The 13,776-nt window shown below is 41.9% G+C and overlaps 1 protein-coding gene across 5 annotated transcripts in view; it reads left to right on the top strand.

Annotated features, from left to right (window-relative positions):
• Positions 1–13,776, top strand: part of DHX35 (DEAH-box helicase 35) — a 66,624-nt gene that overhangs the window by 16,785 nt on the left and 36,063 nt on the right. For all 5 annotated transcript variants that reach the window (XR_004287488.1, XR_004287489.1, XM_032350674.1 and 2 more), the window contains exons 5-8: positions 5,491–5,595; positions 8,426–8,487; positions 9,325–9,394; positions 11,573–11,632. Coding sequence is in view for 3 of the 5 variants with exons in the window: in XM_032350674.1 (XP_032206565.1) it covers positions 5,491–5,595; positions 8,426–8,487; positions 9,325–9,394; positions 11,573–11,632 (297 nt within the window). In the remaining 2 variants the exon portion in view is untranslated. The remainder of the gene's footprint in view (positions 1–5,490; positions 5,596–8,425; positions 8,488–9,324; positions 9,395–11,572; positions 11,633–13,776) is intronic.

Below are 13,776 nucleotides of genomic sequence, written 5' to 3'. Positions count from 1 at the left end.
AATTCTTCGGTTGAAAAAGAACTACAAGCTGCTTATTTTTGTAAATTGATACCTGTACATTACAAATTTTTAAGTAGTAATAAAGTACAGGGGAAGTCAAAACAAAAAATAATTAAAATAAATAAAAATGTCACCACCCAGTGAAAACCTTGTGAACATCTGTGGATGTCATTCTGAGCTTTGCGCTTCCATTCACACGAAGGTGACTGGTAGCATTGGATGGATAGAAGTATTCTAAAAAGTGGATGGCAGCTCCACGTTTGCTTTTGTTGAATTTCACAAAAGGGGAAACCAAAGTGAAATAGGTGTAGTTACTGAACTTTGGAGATATATTTGTTCACCACATGAGAACCTGTGGAAGTCTGAAAACTAAGAAATGAGATTATAGAAAGCTTTACTGTTACTTCTTTTTGAAACTGTTACGGGTAGTTTCCTGTTACAAAAGAGCAGAAGCCCACTTATTCTTTCTGTATTTTCTCCCCTGTTTGTTATAGATGCAGCGCTGTGACTTTGATTTCAAGGGTATAAATACATGTTCTTTTCTGTAATCATAACTCCCACAGCTGATTAGCTTTATTTCTAGTTTAAAGAGAGCCAATGTTCATCACTAATTCTTTGCCATGGTTTTGCTGACCTTGAATGGCTCATTTTGACTTATTTCTTGATTGGCTGAGTTGTACATGCCTGAGAATGTTTGGTTGTGGTCTTTGTTATGAAACTCTTGCTTCGCCCTCTCTTTCCCTGGGAACTGTGCAGATGTTACTCACTGCCTTTTGACAAGAGGATCGCTGTGCAGAAGTCTGAGTTTCAGCGGGCTTTTCCCCTCCTTCCTTCCTGGCTCACTTTTTCCTGTCTGGATGCTTGTAAGCTTGTTTTTGTGCCAGGACATATCTCGATGTGGATTGTTTGGTTTCATTTTTTCTTAATACTGAAGAACTTTGAGTCTTCAGGTTCAAATCTCAGGTTTTCTTCTATTCTGTCTTGGCATATATATTCTTTTTTCTAAGGGCATCAATTGAGTGTGTATTAGATCTCCTTTGTCTGTTTTGAGTGTTTATCACCATCTCTGGAATCATCTGTTCTTTTCCAGTTTCTTTTGTAAGATGTCTCTAAACCTGTCCACAATATCCATGATTGTTTTTAGTCAAATGTATTCTGTTTTGGTTCCTTTATCTCTCTTCTTGGGTCTCATAATCACCTCTTCAAATTTTTTTTCTTTCTTTAAAAGGGAAGTGAATATCTAGAACGGAAGGAGATAATTGCGATACGTTACAGATTTTAAAAGCTGATAATATTACAAACATTAAAAAAAAATCCAGAAAAATAATGGAACATTTTTATTAACTGCCTGACACATTGCCTTTTTTTTTTTTTTTTTAAAGAGAGAATGTGTGCGCAGGGGTACACACAGAGAATCTTAAACAGGCTTAATGCTCAGTGCACAGCCCAGTGCGGGGCTTGATCTCACGACCCCAAAATGACCTGAGCCTAAACCAAGAATCAGCTGTTAAACCTACTGAGTCTCCCAGGCACCCCCTCCCTGGCACATTTCTGTAAATGTTTTTTTTCCTGCAGTTGTTGGCCGCATTCCCCTGGGTCATGTCTTCACATGAGAATGATTTTCTGTTCTTCTCTTATGGAGGGAGTAGAGCAGTATTTTAGTGTTTCCCTAGCATAGTCGATTCAGATTTGCTTTTTATTATTGCCGCTGTGGGAAAGTTTCTTCATCTTTCTAACAGTTTTTTGTAGCATTGTATAAATTTGGGGATAATTCTCAAATTTGAGAAAAGTCTCTCAGGTGTCCGTCATGCCTGAGCTGGCAGGTTTGGGGGACCTCTGCAGATTGGCTTCTGACCTGTGCATTTCAGACCTTGTTTCTCCTTGACCCTCCTTTGACTTTGTCTTTCTGCCTTACACTGTTTTTAGCTCAAGCTTATGATTTCTTCGAAACTGGATTCCTTTAGCTGATTTCTACTTCTTTCTTTGGAAAATACTTTTAAAGTTTATGTTTAAACTGCAGTTTTGCTTCTGTTCCTGTCTCTTTCCTTCTTGGTTGGCTTTACTGCAGTGGACCGGCATTAGGACTCTGATGATGATAACTCATCTTTGAGTTGGACCACAGATGGCTGCAGAGTCGTGAGGTTGTGCTGGTCTGGTTAGTGCATGGCCTCCCACCGAATCCCTTCGCCTCTTTTGCCAGGGCAGGATGAGGATCTGGAGGTGCTCTCCTTTGTGATTGCAGAGGTCTGTAATGGCTAATGATAAAATTCTGTGGGCTTTCTGATTTAGGACTTGATTACTTGCTGCCTGACTGCCTGCCTCTCTGTTAAATCTCACTCCCTGGTGATTGTTTGCTATCAGAATGGTTCTCTGCGGAAACATTTCCTGTGTCTTCTGGGCCTGAACATGTTGCTGCTTCTTGTCTTCCTAAAGTGAGTGTTGTCCGCCCTGCCTCTTGGGGTGGTGACACCTATGTTAAGAGCGAGCCAGTAGTATGCTGGGCTTGGGCGCAGGCCGGAGCCTCTCTTCTAGAGTCAGACCTCACAGTATTTGGCAGCCGTGCTGCCTAGTTTGTGTGGGCTTGTGTCTGGCTGTTTCCTCCTTTCATCAAAGAGGTAGGGTTTGGTTGCTGATATTTTTTATTTCTTGTTTTAAATTAGCTCTCAGAGGAGATGGGGGATGCCTTTATTTTGTCATCCTTACCCGGACAAGAAGTTAATTCTTTGCCTTGAGTTACTTTTGCTCAGTACTGAGTTTTCATTATTATGTAATCCTTTCCCCCAGAGTTCACTTTCTCATTGTCTTCAAGGTAGAAATCACTGATAGGCATTTTCTGAGTCTTGTGTGTGTAAGTAAATATAGAGAGAACAGTTGGGAAACTACACTATAGTGTTTAGACTTAACCTTTTATATCACGGAAAGATGACTCAGTTGCTTAGGAATTAGAGCAATTTTTTCTCTTTGTAGTTGGGAATCTTAGCTCTTAATCACTTTGCATTTAGCTCCAAATGTTACTGTGGATAATTTCCATGAAACGCCGTGCCTTCTCTGGAAAGAGCAAAGAGTGTATACATTAACAGTGGAGTATTAATAGAGCTCTCAAGTTTGAAATGCTATATCTCAGAGAGTACTTTGTGTGCAGCCTAAACTCTGAAAACAGTCTCAGAGCCCAAGAACAGATGGCGTGAGCCACTGTGTGATCTCCATGAGAGACACCTACTAGCGAGCAAGTTCACTGGGCTCAGAGAGTTGGGGTTTGTCTTCCAGACCAGGCCCTGCCTTGACCTGTGACTCAGGACAAGTTCTCAACCTTCCTTATTTCAGTTTCTTTCTTTATACCAGCGAGGGTCTCTTGCCCGCCTCATGGGCTGCGTGCGTATTTAGTGAGATACAGTTTGTGAAAACTTAGAACCTGCAGGCAGAAGTGCTCAGTGAGTGGCTTCTCTTTTTCTCTTCACCTTCCTTTCTCTGTATTTATTTGTCTCTTTCAAATAGATACTATTTATCCAGTCCAACTGCAGAAGTTGGTCCAGGCCAACTGAAGAAGTTATGGGAGTAAAACTTAAATAGTAGAGGTAAAAATCTGTTAGAAAGCCAATAGAATATGACCTTTCAAATGTCCTGTGGTGCAATAATACGTGAAAGAATAAAAGAGTTTTAAAATAAAATATGTTTTATAGCAAATGTATACAAACAGTGAATTGTAATTGTAAGAAAAAATATGTTTGGCTTTTACCTTCTAGACCCATAAAATGATCATATTTTTATGGAGAGGGTTGGTCCATTTATACTCATTGTTATAAGCCTGTTTTCCCATGAGCTCCTCATAGCTCTGCGTACGCATTTTCTATCTGTACCATTTTCTGAGATTTATAGTATAATCTGTGGAGTTGGAATTGAAACAATAACAAAATTTTTGCAGTGAAATCCTGGTTGGCAGGAAGTAGAACCGTCAGAGGTAGAGTAATAATTTAGGATGGATTTCTGATTTCATAAGGTGGTTTCAAAGACTGTGTGGTGTGGACCAGCTGCGGAATGATTGATTCTCTTTTGGCCTACTAGATCTGTAATTCCAAGTCATTAGGCAGAGCCCCTTCTAATCTTCATCTGTTCTTCAGTTTCTTAAACACCAATGGCCAGATAATGCCTAGAAAGCTGAGTGCAGGAAAGCCTTGGGCTCCTGACCCTGGGGCTGTCACACCAGGGCAGTAGTGGAAAGTGCGTCAAGACACCTCCTGTGCCAGCCCCCCTTTCAGACTCAGGACTCAGAGTCCATGGAGAGGTGGCCTCACCTGTGGAAGGGGGGGATTAAGTTTATATCATGAATATTCAACTCTTTAGTTTCTTTTTATTGCTCTTCCACTTTGATTTATTCATCGTACAAATATTTTGTGTTAATAAGTTGATGACCTTTGAATAGCCTTCTAGGGGTTGTAGTAGACCATGCTTTTGGGTTTTGTTTTCTCTTTCCTCTGTTCACCTTTTATTTGTCATCTATATATCTGTAGTTTGTGGTCTTTGTAATATATTATTAGGTATTTTGTTTTCGGCTTTTACTTCATTATGTTAACTTGGACCCTTCATTTACCTTCTCATCCTCTTTTCTGCCCCTTTTCATTGCTTTCATTTTCTTTATTTCCCCTTTCAGTGCTTTGTGTAGCTGGGGCACTGTTGCAATTGTTTTAGGTTATCTGGCTCAGGTGAAATGTTATTTTGTCTCCAAGTAGAAGATGACCTTGTCCCAGTGTTGAGTTTGATCATTCCTGTTCTCCACCTTCATGGTCCAGTGGAAGGTGCTTTATTTTTTTATTTTTTAAAGATTTTATTTATTTGACTGACAGAGATCACAAGTAGGCAGAGAGGCAGGCAGAGAGAGAGAGAGAGAGAAGGGAGGAAGCAGGATCCCTGCTGAGCAGAGAACCCAATGCGGGGCTGGATCCCAGGACCCTGGAATCATGACCTGAGCAATAGGCAGAGGCTTTAACCCACTGAGCCACCCAGGCGCCCCTGGAAGGTGCTTTATTTTGACTCACAAAGATGTGAGAATTTTTCCCCAGCTGGTGTGCTAAAAAAGCTTTACTGTGGTGAGTCTTGTCCTTTCTTCCACTTTTTGCTTCGGCTGTCAGGAAATGTTGTGCTGAATTTGTGGCTCACCTGAAATAATTTTAGCATATCTGTGTTTTAAAATTTTCTCCTTGGCTTTTATCTGCCTTTTTTGGGTCCTGATCTGTACCATCTTTGTGTGATTTCCATTCATGTTGCTTATTGTTATATGACACTTAATTATAAACTACCCCAGGTTGGTTGTAGAAGGAGGAGTGAGACACAGAGTAAATAAATCATGCTTGTTCTCTAATGACCTGCCCCTTTTCTTCTCATTCTCCGCTGTGTTCACATACTTATTTAAAAAAAATACTAGATTTTCCATAGTATGCGCTCTGTGCAGTAATTTCTGTGTCTCTATTTTTAGCATGATCTTTCTTCTCAAAGGTTGCCGGGAGAGTAGCTGAGGAAAGGGGTGCGGTGCTGGGCCACGAGGTGGGCTACTGCATCCGCTTTGACGACTGCACCGACCCGCTGGCCACGAGAATCAAGGTGAAGTGCTCACACTGCTTTTTCTACTTCGAACCGGGAAGGAGATTCTCTGGGGGCGGAATTAAAAACATGCAGCATCACCGCCACCGGGGGCCCTGTGATACCAGGGCAGAAAGTGTATGAAATCACCTTGGCTTGTGGGAGTTTGGTCTGTGGGGAGGTGCGGAGCTCTCTCATGGCCCAGAAGGGACCTCAGAAAGAAGGTTGAGCCCTTGGTTCTACAGATGAAGAGCTTGAGGGCCCAGGAGGTTGAATGACTTGCCTGACGTATGTGTCCGTTGGTGACAGAACCAGGACTCAAGGCTGTCCTTTCTTGTATGTCAATCCGCATAGCTGTCAAAATATAGAAACCTGCCTCTAAAAGACTGAAAAACAGGGACAGGGTGGTATAAATTGGTAAAGTATAGAATTGACAAATACTATTTTCACAGGTTAGAACTTTTTCATGTTCACGTGTTGGTGGATTTAACTTGCACATTCTTTTACCTAGTTGCTACTGTTGAACTAATTAGCATCCGTAGTTATCAGTGTTCGTCGCTGAGCATCTGCCCTGTGGTATGGGGCTGGAGTCCTGCTCATCAGATGGCTCTGCAGAACAGTGCAATGGAAATTGCTTGATGAGAATCTCAGTTTCCTTTCAATATCCACAGAGGAAATTTGAAAGTAATCAGATGAGCCAGACAAGGTAGTGATTTGTAAAAATAGAGATCTTCTTTTCTAAATTTTTGTACTTTGTTACTGTTATGCCCCAGTAATGGGTCCGTGATTAAAGGAGCGAGACTGATATAAAGCAAAGGTCAAGCAAAGCTTTATTTCACGCTAAGCATCAAGAATCTAACTGAACGTTCAGGGCCGCACCTCTTACAAGAGAGGGCGACCCTTCTCTGTTTCACAGACTAGCTTTAAAGGGCAAAGGCCATGCGGTTGGGCCTGGCCATGCACAGGTGGCCAATGAGATTGTAACACACACAGGAAAGTCCACAGTGATGCTAGGTGACCAGTTGAGTTACAATTTACCCTAGTAGACATTTGAACCAGCCTATTACACCTTGATTGGGATTGGTGCCCAAAAGGCTCCCAAAGGGTGGGGCCCATACTCCTTAGTAACCAGGGAGACAGTATGCATCCCCCCCACTGATTGGATGTCTCTACCTGGCCTGACCCACCTTTGTATCTGGGCTTTGTTACCTGAAGCTGGTTTTTGGGACTTGTCTCCAAGTAAATCCCCTGGGGGAAGGGGAGCAGGGACAATTTCTAAATAGGTCCTTATAGTTACCTTTGAGGTTCATTTTGCTGGGTAAAGAGAATATTCTTCTGTACCATCAAATATATTTGAAGTAGGTAATTTTCAGTGAGCTACAGAACCAAATGGTCATTTTTGTCTCTTTCACAAGAAGTGTTTATATTCCATTTGGTCATCATTTTAGGTGCTCTGCTTGTAACTGGTGCCTGTCATCAGTGGCATGTCCTTCCCACTGCTGTATGGGTGGCAACTGGTCCTGGGCCCAAGAAAAATGTGAAGGAAACGTATCCTGTAAAAACACTTAAGCTACAGTGGATGGGGCAGATGGTTACCCTTGTTCAAGTCCTGAGTTATTTTGGATGGCAGTAATAACTACTGCATATTTCTGAAGAATTTTATAGATACTCATTAACCGTAAATACTAATAGCTAATACTCTTTTTTAAAAAGACTTATTTAGGGGCGCCTGGGTGGCTCAGTGGGTTAAGCCACTGCCTTCGGCTCAGGTCATGGTCTCAGGGTCCTGGGATCGAGTCCCGCATCGGGCTCTCTGCTCAGCAGGGAGCCTGCTTCCTCCTCTCTCTCTCTGCCTGCCTCTCTGCCTACTTGTAATCTCTCTCTGTCAAATAAATAAATAAAATCTTAAAAAAAAAAAAAAAAGACTTATTTATTTTAGAGAAAGAGAGAGAAGGAGAGGATGCCAGAAGGAGAGGGAGAGAGAGACTCTTAGGCAGGCTTCATGCCCAGCGTGAGGCCTGACATGGGGCTCGATCCCATGACCCTGAGATCATGACCTGAGCAGAAATCAAGAGTTGGCTGCTTAACAGACTGTGCCACCTAGGTACCTCCTGATACTCTGGAACCCCGTGTGTCAGGTTCTGTGCTGAACACTTCCCCTGTACTGTCTCTCTGAAGTCCCGCAATAACCCTCTGAGGCAGATACTTTATTATTATTTCCGTTTTACAAATGAGGACTCAGGCTTAGAGAAAGTAGGTAACTTGCCCAGGCTTCACACAGCTAGTCAAGGCAGAATGAGGATCAGAGCTCCCAGCCCACTGACACCGCAGATCTCTGTTTTTAACCACAGCCCTATCCAGCCTCTCTAAGGTAAAAGCAGTTGAAGCTGAGGTTTAATAACCTTAAGAGCCGCAGGTATGTGGTCTTTGGGACATTTTAAGAACAATGATCTCAGACTTATGTCCTTCCTTTGTGCAGACAAGGTCTGTCTTCACTGTTTGTCCACAGTACCAGTAGCTCAGGCCCAGAGGAAATGGGGCTGAGCCAATGTTAAGATAGTAAATGCCAGGTTGAATTCTGCTAGAAGATTTACAGGCTGCACCTGAACACCCCATGATTAAAGTCTTGTTTGTGTCCAGTTCCATTGCTTGATCGCTAAAGTGTTGGGGCATTTCCTCATGGTCCTTTGTGGGAATTGTCTTGTACACACACTGGCGAAGACATTGTATGCATTTGGTTACACTTGAACTTTTTTTCTTTTTTTACACTTGAACTTTTTGAAAAAATCATTAATGTACAGTGTAAGTGAATTATTTCTAAAACTTTGTGTTTTTTTTTTTTTTTTTTTAGTTCCTGACTGATGGAATGTTGGTCAGGGAAATGATGGTTGATCCATTGTTAACAAAATATAGGTAAATGTGCTTTTCCTGTGATAACTTCCCCGAAGTTTCAAAAAGCACCCAAGTAGTTGTGTTAATAGCTGGGACTTAATGACTGCCTTCAGCTGCCTCAAAGCTTTTTTCTTTACCTGGGCTGTTGTGACCTTTGATGCTTTCTCAGAATTTACTAACCGTAAAAAATGGGCACATTAAAATCCCTGTCATTATTGAATAATCTGTCGACTTGTCCTGCTCTTGGCCCTGTTATGTCTCAGGACTGATAGTGATTGCAGATCACAGCACAGAACTGGGCAGTGTTTTGTGTCACACATGATATGCAGAGTCCAGATAGTTAGTTACACTGTCTCCCTCTTTGTGTGTCTTTTTGTCCATTACTCATGGCATTAACTTCGTGCTACATAGGCTCTGTGGTATTCTGGGGAAGGGCATTAAATTTGAGTCCTGGGCACACACACAGGACACAGCTGTGATCACGTGTCTTTTTGCTGTTCTCTGCAGCTTGAGTCTTTGCGTGGTGGGGCCTTGTTCCTATTTTTTGTGTGCTCTGTGGAGTTATGTGTTATATTATAATTTAAAATCAGATATTAGGTCCCATGGGAATCCACTATGGGTTATAAAGCTCTTTAAAGATAGCAATAAATATACTGTTTTCTTCACCAAGATATGTTGGTGTCACCATTTTTATTAGCTTAATAGTTCCCTCCTTGTCAAGGGGGAGTTACTTAGCTCAACTTTTGATGCAAGGTGATTGCACGGGCACTGGACACACAGAAGTCCCATTGATGGTCTGGGTGGGATTATGTGGGTGGTTTCATTGATGCTCACCAAGGCCTTCCCTTTGCTTCTTAGTGCCATCATGCTGGATGAAGCCCACGAGAGGACCTTGTACACAGACATTGCCATTGGCTTGCTGAAAAAGGTGTGACTTTGATGCATGACTTTTTTGTGTGTGTTTTTGTTTTGTTTTATTGCTTGATTAGGAAAGTCATTGTAGAAGCTTGGAAAATCCAATCAAATATGAAGGAAAAAAATTAAAATGATCTGTAATTGTACCCATTCAGAGAAAATCACTGGTGGAATTGTGCTATGTTTCTTCTTTTTTTGTGTGTGTGTCTGTATGTTATGTGCATCTGTTTTGGCATAAGAGGGATTGGACTGTATGCACTAATTTGTATCTTTCGTGTTTCTTTTAATATTACATCAAAATCATTTTTCTGTGTCATTAAATATTCCCTGAAGACACTGTATTTAATAATGTCTATACAATCATATGTCTCTACCATAAAGTATTTGACTCTTCCCTTATTCTTAGGCATTTATATGGCTTCCACATTTGAAGTATTTTATTTTATTTATTTTTTTAAAAGATTTTATTTATTTATTTGATAGAGAGAGACAGACACAGAGAGAGCACAAACAGGGGGAGCAGCAGAGGGAGAGGAAGAAGCGCACTCTCTGCTGAGCAGGGAGCCTGGGTGGAGCTTGGTCCCAGGACCCGGAAATCCTGACCTGAGCCAAAGGCAGATGCTTAACAACTGTGCCATTTGGGCACCCCTGAAGTATTTTAAATAATATTGCAATGAGCAACACCTTTATAATGAAATCTGTTGCCTTTTTTTTTTTTTAAAGTTTTTATTCAGACATACTACAGAATTAGAGAAGGGTCTAATGACCCCTCTGTGCCCATTATCTGGGTTCAGCTGTTACAACTTATGGCCAGTCTTATTTCAGTCTTACCTCTCCTCCCTTCCTCTATTTTCTGATTGTTTTCCTTTGGGCATACTCTCAGTCACCGGACTCGAGAAAGAGAGGGTAGACCGAGGTGATTAAAAGCATAGGCTCTGGGTCAGACTGCCTGGGTTCAGATTCTGACTGCTGAGTTTACTCATCTCTGAAATGGGGATCAGGGAAGTTTCTACCTCTGTGCTAGTATACTTCCCTCTATGGTAGCCACTGGCTACCTGCGGCAGTCACTTAATTAAAATAGAATAAAATTAAAAGTACAGTTCCTCTATCACATTGGCCAAATTTCAAGAGCTCTCTGACCACACATGGCTGGTGGCTAGTGCCTCGGACAGGACCTCTCCATCTTCGGAGAGTGGTCTCTTGGATAGAGCTGCTCTAGGTCATCATTTATTGTGAGACTTAAATAAGATCGTGTAAAATTCTTTGGATGGTGCCTGGCACAGGATCACAAATAGACTGAGGTCCCACCTTTGTACAGATTAGAACAAGATGCCCACACTCAGAGGCTGTCCACAGCTTGGGGAAGGAAGGATGTTCTGGACTTCAGATGCCCCTAACCTCCTCAGCCAGGCATCCCTGTGCAGCGTATGTACTGCGTGGCTGTGTGCATAGACCCAGGAATAGCCCATCACTTACTACATGTTAGTTGCCATTCTTTTTGTTTTCATGATGTTATTCTTTGGCCAAAGATTTATACTTTTGATACTGATTAGGGATTATCCCACCTGCTTATTATTCTTTGGGGAGCAGTATAATAAGAGTCTTATTTCACTAAATCTTTGCCAGCCCCGAGTATTAGCCTTAAATAAGTCTTTGGTAGTGCAATAGATGAAAAAGTAGTGTCATGTTATTGTGTATTTTTCCTATCCTTTATATGATCGTTTCTTCTCTGCTTGTTGATCATTTCTTTTTTTGAATAGCTATTAAGATCTTTGGTCCGTATTTCTGTCTCAGTGTTATCATTCATTGTTTGTTGCTTTTAATGTACTTCAACTGGGGATACATAGATTCTGACTATCCAGAGATCGAGGTATTAGGAAGAAATGGTTTTACCTTTGGTAAATTCAAATTCAGTTCCTAAAGCTCCTTTAAACTTTCAGTAAACATTTTTTTTATCTTTTTATTTTGGAAAGTTTTACTATTTAAACAATTAGGAAGAATAGTATAATGAACCACCTTTTTACCTATGACTTTAATAGTTACCAACTTGTAGTCAGTCTTATTTCATCTCTAGGCTTGACTCCTCAGAAATACACACTGATTTATGCTGAAGTAAATTGCAGGTACCTCTAGAACATGTCATCTCTACATATCATGCTGTTTCATTGTTTCCTAATGCCTTCTTTTTTAGATTCAGAGAAAGCGAGGGGATCTTCGATTAATTGTAGCTTCAGCCACTCTGGATGCAGAGGTACGAACATTTCCCGCCTCACCCTGCTGTCCCCTGTAAGCACAGGGGTTCTTGGACATATCCTTGGGAAGTTACCTTTAGCGAGAGCCTGTCTTTGACAGAATGGCCTACCTTCCTTATGGGGCCATCTAATGTCCTAGATTCCAGGTAATCAGAGGATACTCCTTTTTAGCTTGTGGGTGGAAATTAGCCAGTAATTAACCGAGTTCATAATTACATACTTGTCTTGTTTCTCTACATACTCTGTTTCTCGCCACATAGGCAGTTTCCCTTTATTACTTTTTTCAGTATAAAGTTATATTTCTGAAGTTTATTTATGATTGTAGCATTTAGGTTTAGATATTTTGTGTGCAGTTGAAGTTTTCCCTGTGCATATAATAATTAGTGTTGTAATTTTTATGGCTCAGTTTATACTGTTTTTCTCTCTTACCTTTAATATTTTAATTCAAAAAAATAGTTCAACTCAAATAATATTGACCATTTATTATATAGAAATATATGTATGGAAATATATAAATGTAAATATAAATATATAAATATATAAATATATATACACATGTTCAGTGTGGTGCTGGCTACCAGTGCTTTGTAACCCTCCTTGACTTCTTGGGAAGCAGACACAAAAAGTAGATCAGTATGTCAAGGTGCTGAGATAGCCAGAGAGGGGCTGCTTAAGGCTAGCTGGCTGGAGAACATCCAGAAGTTTTCACAGAGGTGAGACATCTAATTTGATTTAAAAGATGCATAGAAGTCTGCCAGATGGGCAGGTGTGGGGAAGGGTGCCCTAAACATGCACAGAACCCCAGGGGCGTGAGACTATATGTCCAGGGGGCTGGGAGGCAAGTGGACGTGGGGGTCTTACTTTGCCTGTAGGGCCTTGTGGGGGACAGTCTCTGCCCCCCAGTCGCCTCTCTTGTCACCTCTCTGACTTCATTTCTGTCCAGTCTCTCCCATTCGCCTTACACTCCGGCCTCACTTTGCTGTACCTCAGAAAGACCCAAGTACGCTTCTACTCTGGGGAGACCCTCTCTCTAAACCATTCTTAACCCACATGTTCTCATGGCTCTTTGCTCATTTCGGTTCAGTCTTGACCACATATTACCCTCTCAGAGAGGCCTTTCCTGACCACCCTGATGGAAACAGCACCCTGCTGCTCTCCGTTGTCTTACTCTGCTAGTTTTCTGTTTAACACTTGTTTCTACCTAGCATTACGTGCATAGACAAGTGTTTTTTCTTTTTTTTAAAGATTTCATTTATTTATTTGGTAGACAGAGATCACAAGTAGGCAGAGAGCGAGAGGAGGAAGCAGGCTTCCTGCTGAGCAGAGAGCCTGATGTGGGGCTCGATCCCAGGACCCTGGGATCATGAGCTGAGCCAAAGTCAGAGGCTTTAACCCACTGAGCCACCGAGGCACCCCACCAAGTGTTTGTTTATTGTGTGTCTTCTGTTAGTGAAATATAAGCTCCGTGAAGATGGGGACTTCGAATGTCTTACTCTTTATTTTACCCTTCCACCTAAAACAGTATCTGGCACAGAGTAGATGCTCTAGGTTCAGTGACTTTTGATAGAATGGGAAGCAGTGGGGGATTAAAATGGAGATGCTGGTAGGCAGCAGGTGATGAAAGGCCTTACAGGCCAAGCAAAGGAGGAAGGATCTGCCCTACACCTGGTTGGGAGCCCTGGGATGGCGTGAGGTGTGGCAGTGACTTGATCATATTTGAGTTCTAGAAAGATCACTCTGGGTGTTGTGTAGAAGAGGCAAGAGTAGCTGTGGAGATATCAGTCAGCGGGCCAGTTCTGTCATCCAGCTGAGATCTGAAAAGGGCCTTGGCTCCTGGCTCCTGGTTTCCCTATGGCTTCAGGGATGCAGAGCAAGTTGAAGAGAAAAAAAAAAACCTCAGGGTGGCTGAGAGAGGTGTCTGCGTGTGTAGCCCGGCTGGTTTCTCGGACCTTCTCACAGGCTGTAGGAGCGTGTTATCTTCAGTCTGCGCATGATGACCTTTGGGTCAAAGCTCTTTGTTGCTCTTTGTTGTAGAATTGTAGAATTACAATTTTGTTGTAGAATTACTTCGCGCCCCCCCCAAGCATGGCACCCACTGGAACGCTGGTTTGAAGGCCATACCCAGTCTTACCTCCCACCATCT

The sequence above is a fragment of the Mustela erminea genome, chromosome 7, assembly GCF_009829155.1.
Source record: "Mustela erminea isolate mMusErm1 chromosome 7, mMusErm1.Pri, whole genome shotgun sequence".
Classification (NCBI taxonomy): Eukaryota; Metazoa; Chordata; class Mammalia; order Carnivora; family Mustelidae; genus Mustela; species Mustela erminea.
Note: the sequence above shows the minus strand (reverse complement) of the source record. Positions and strands in the feature narration are given on the sequence as shown.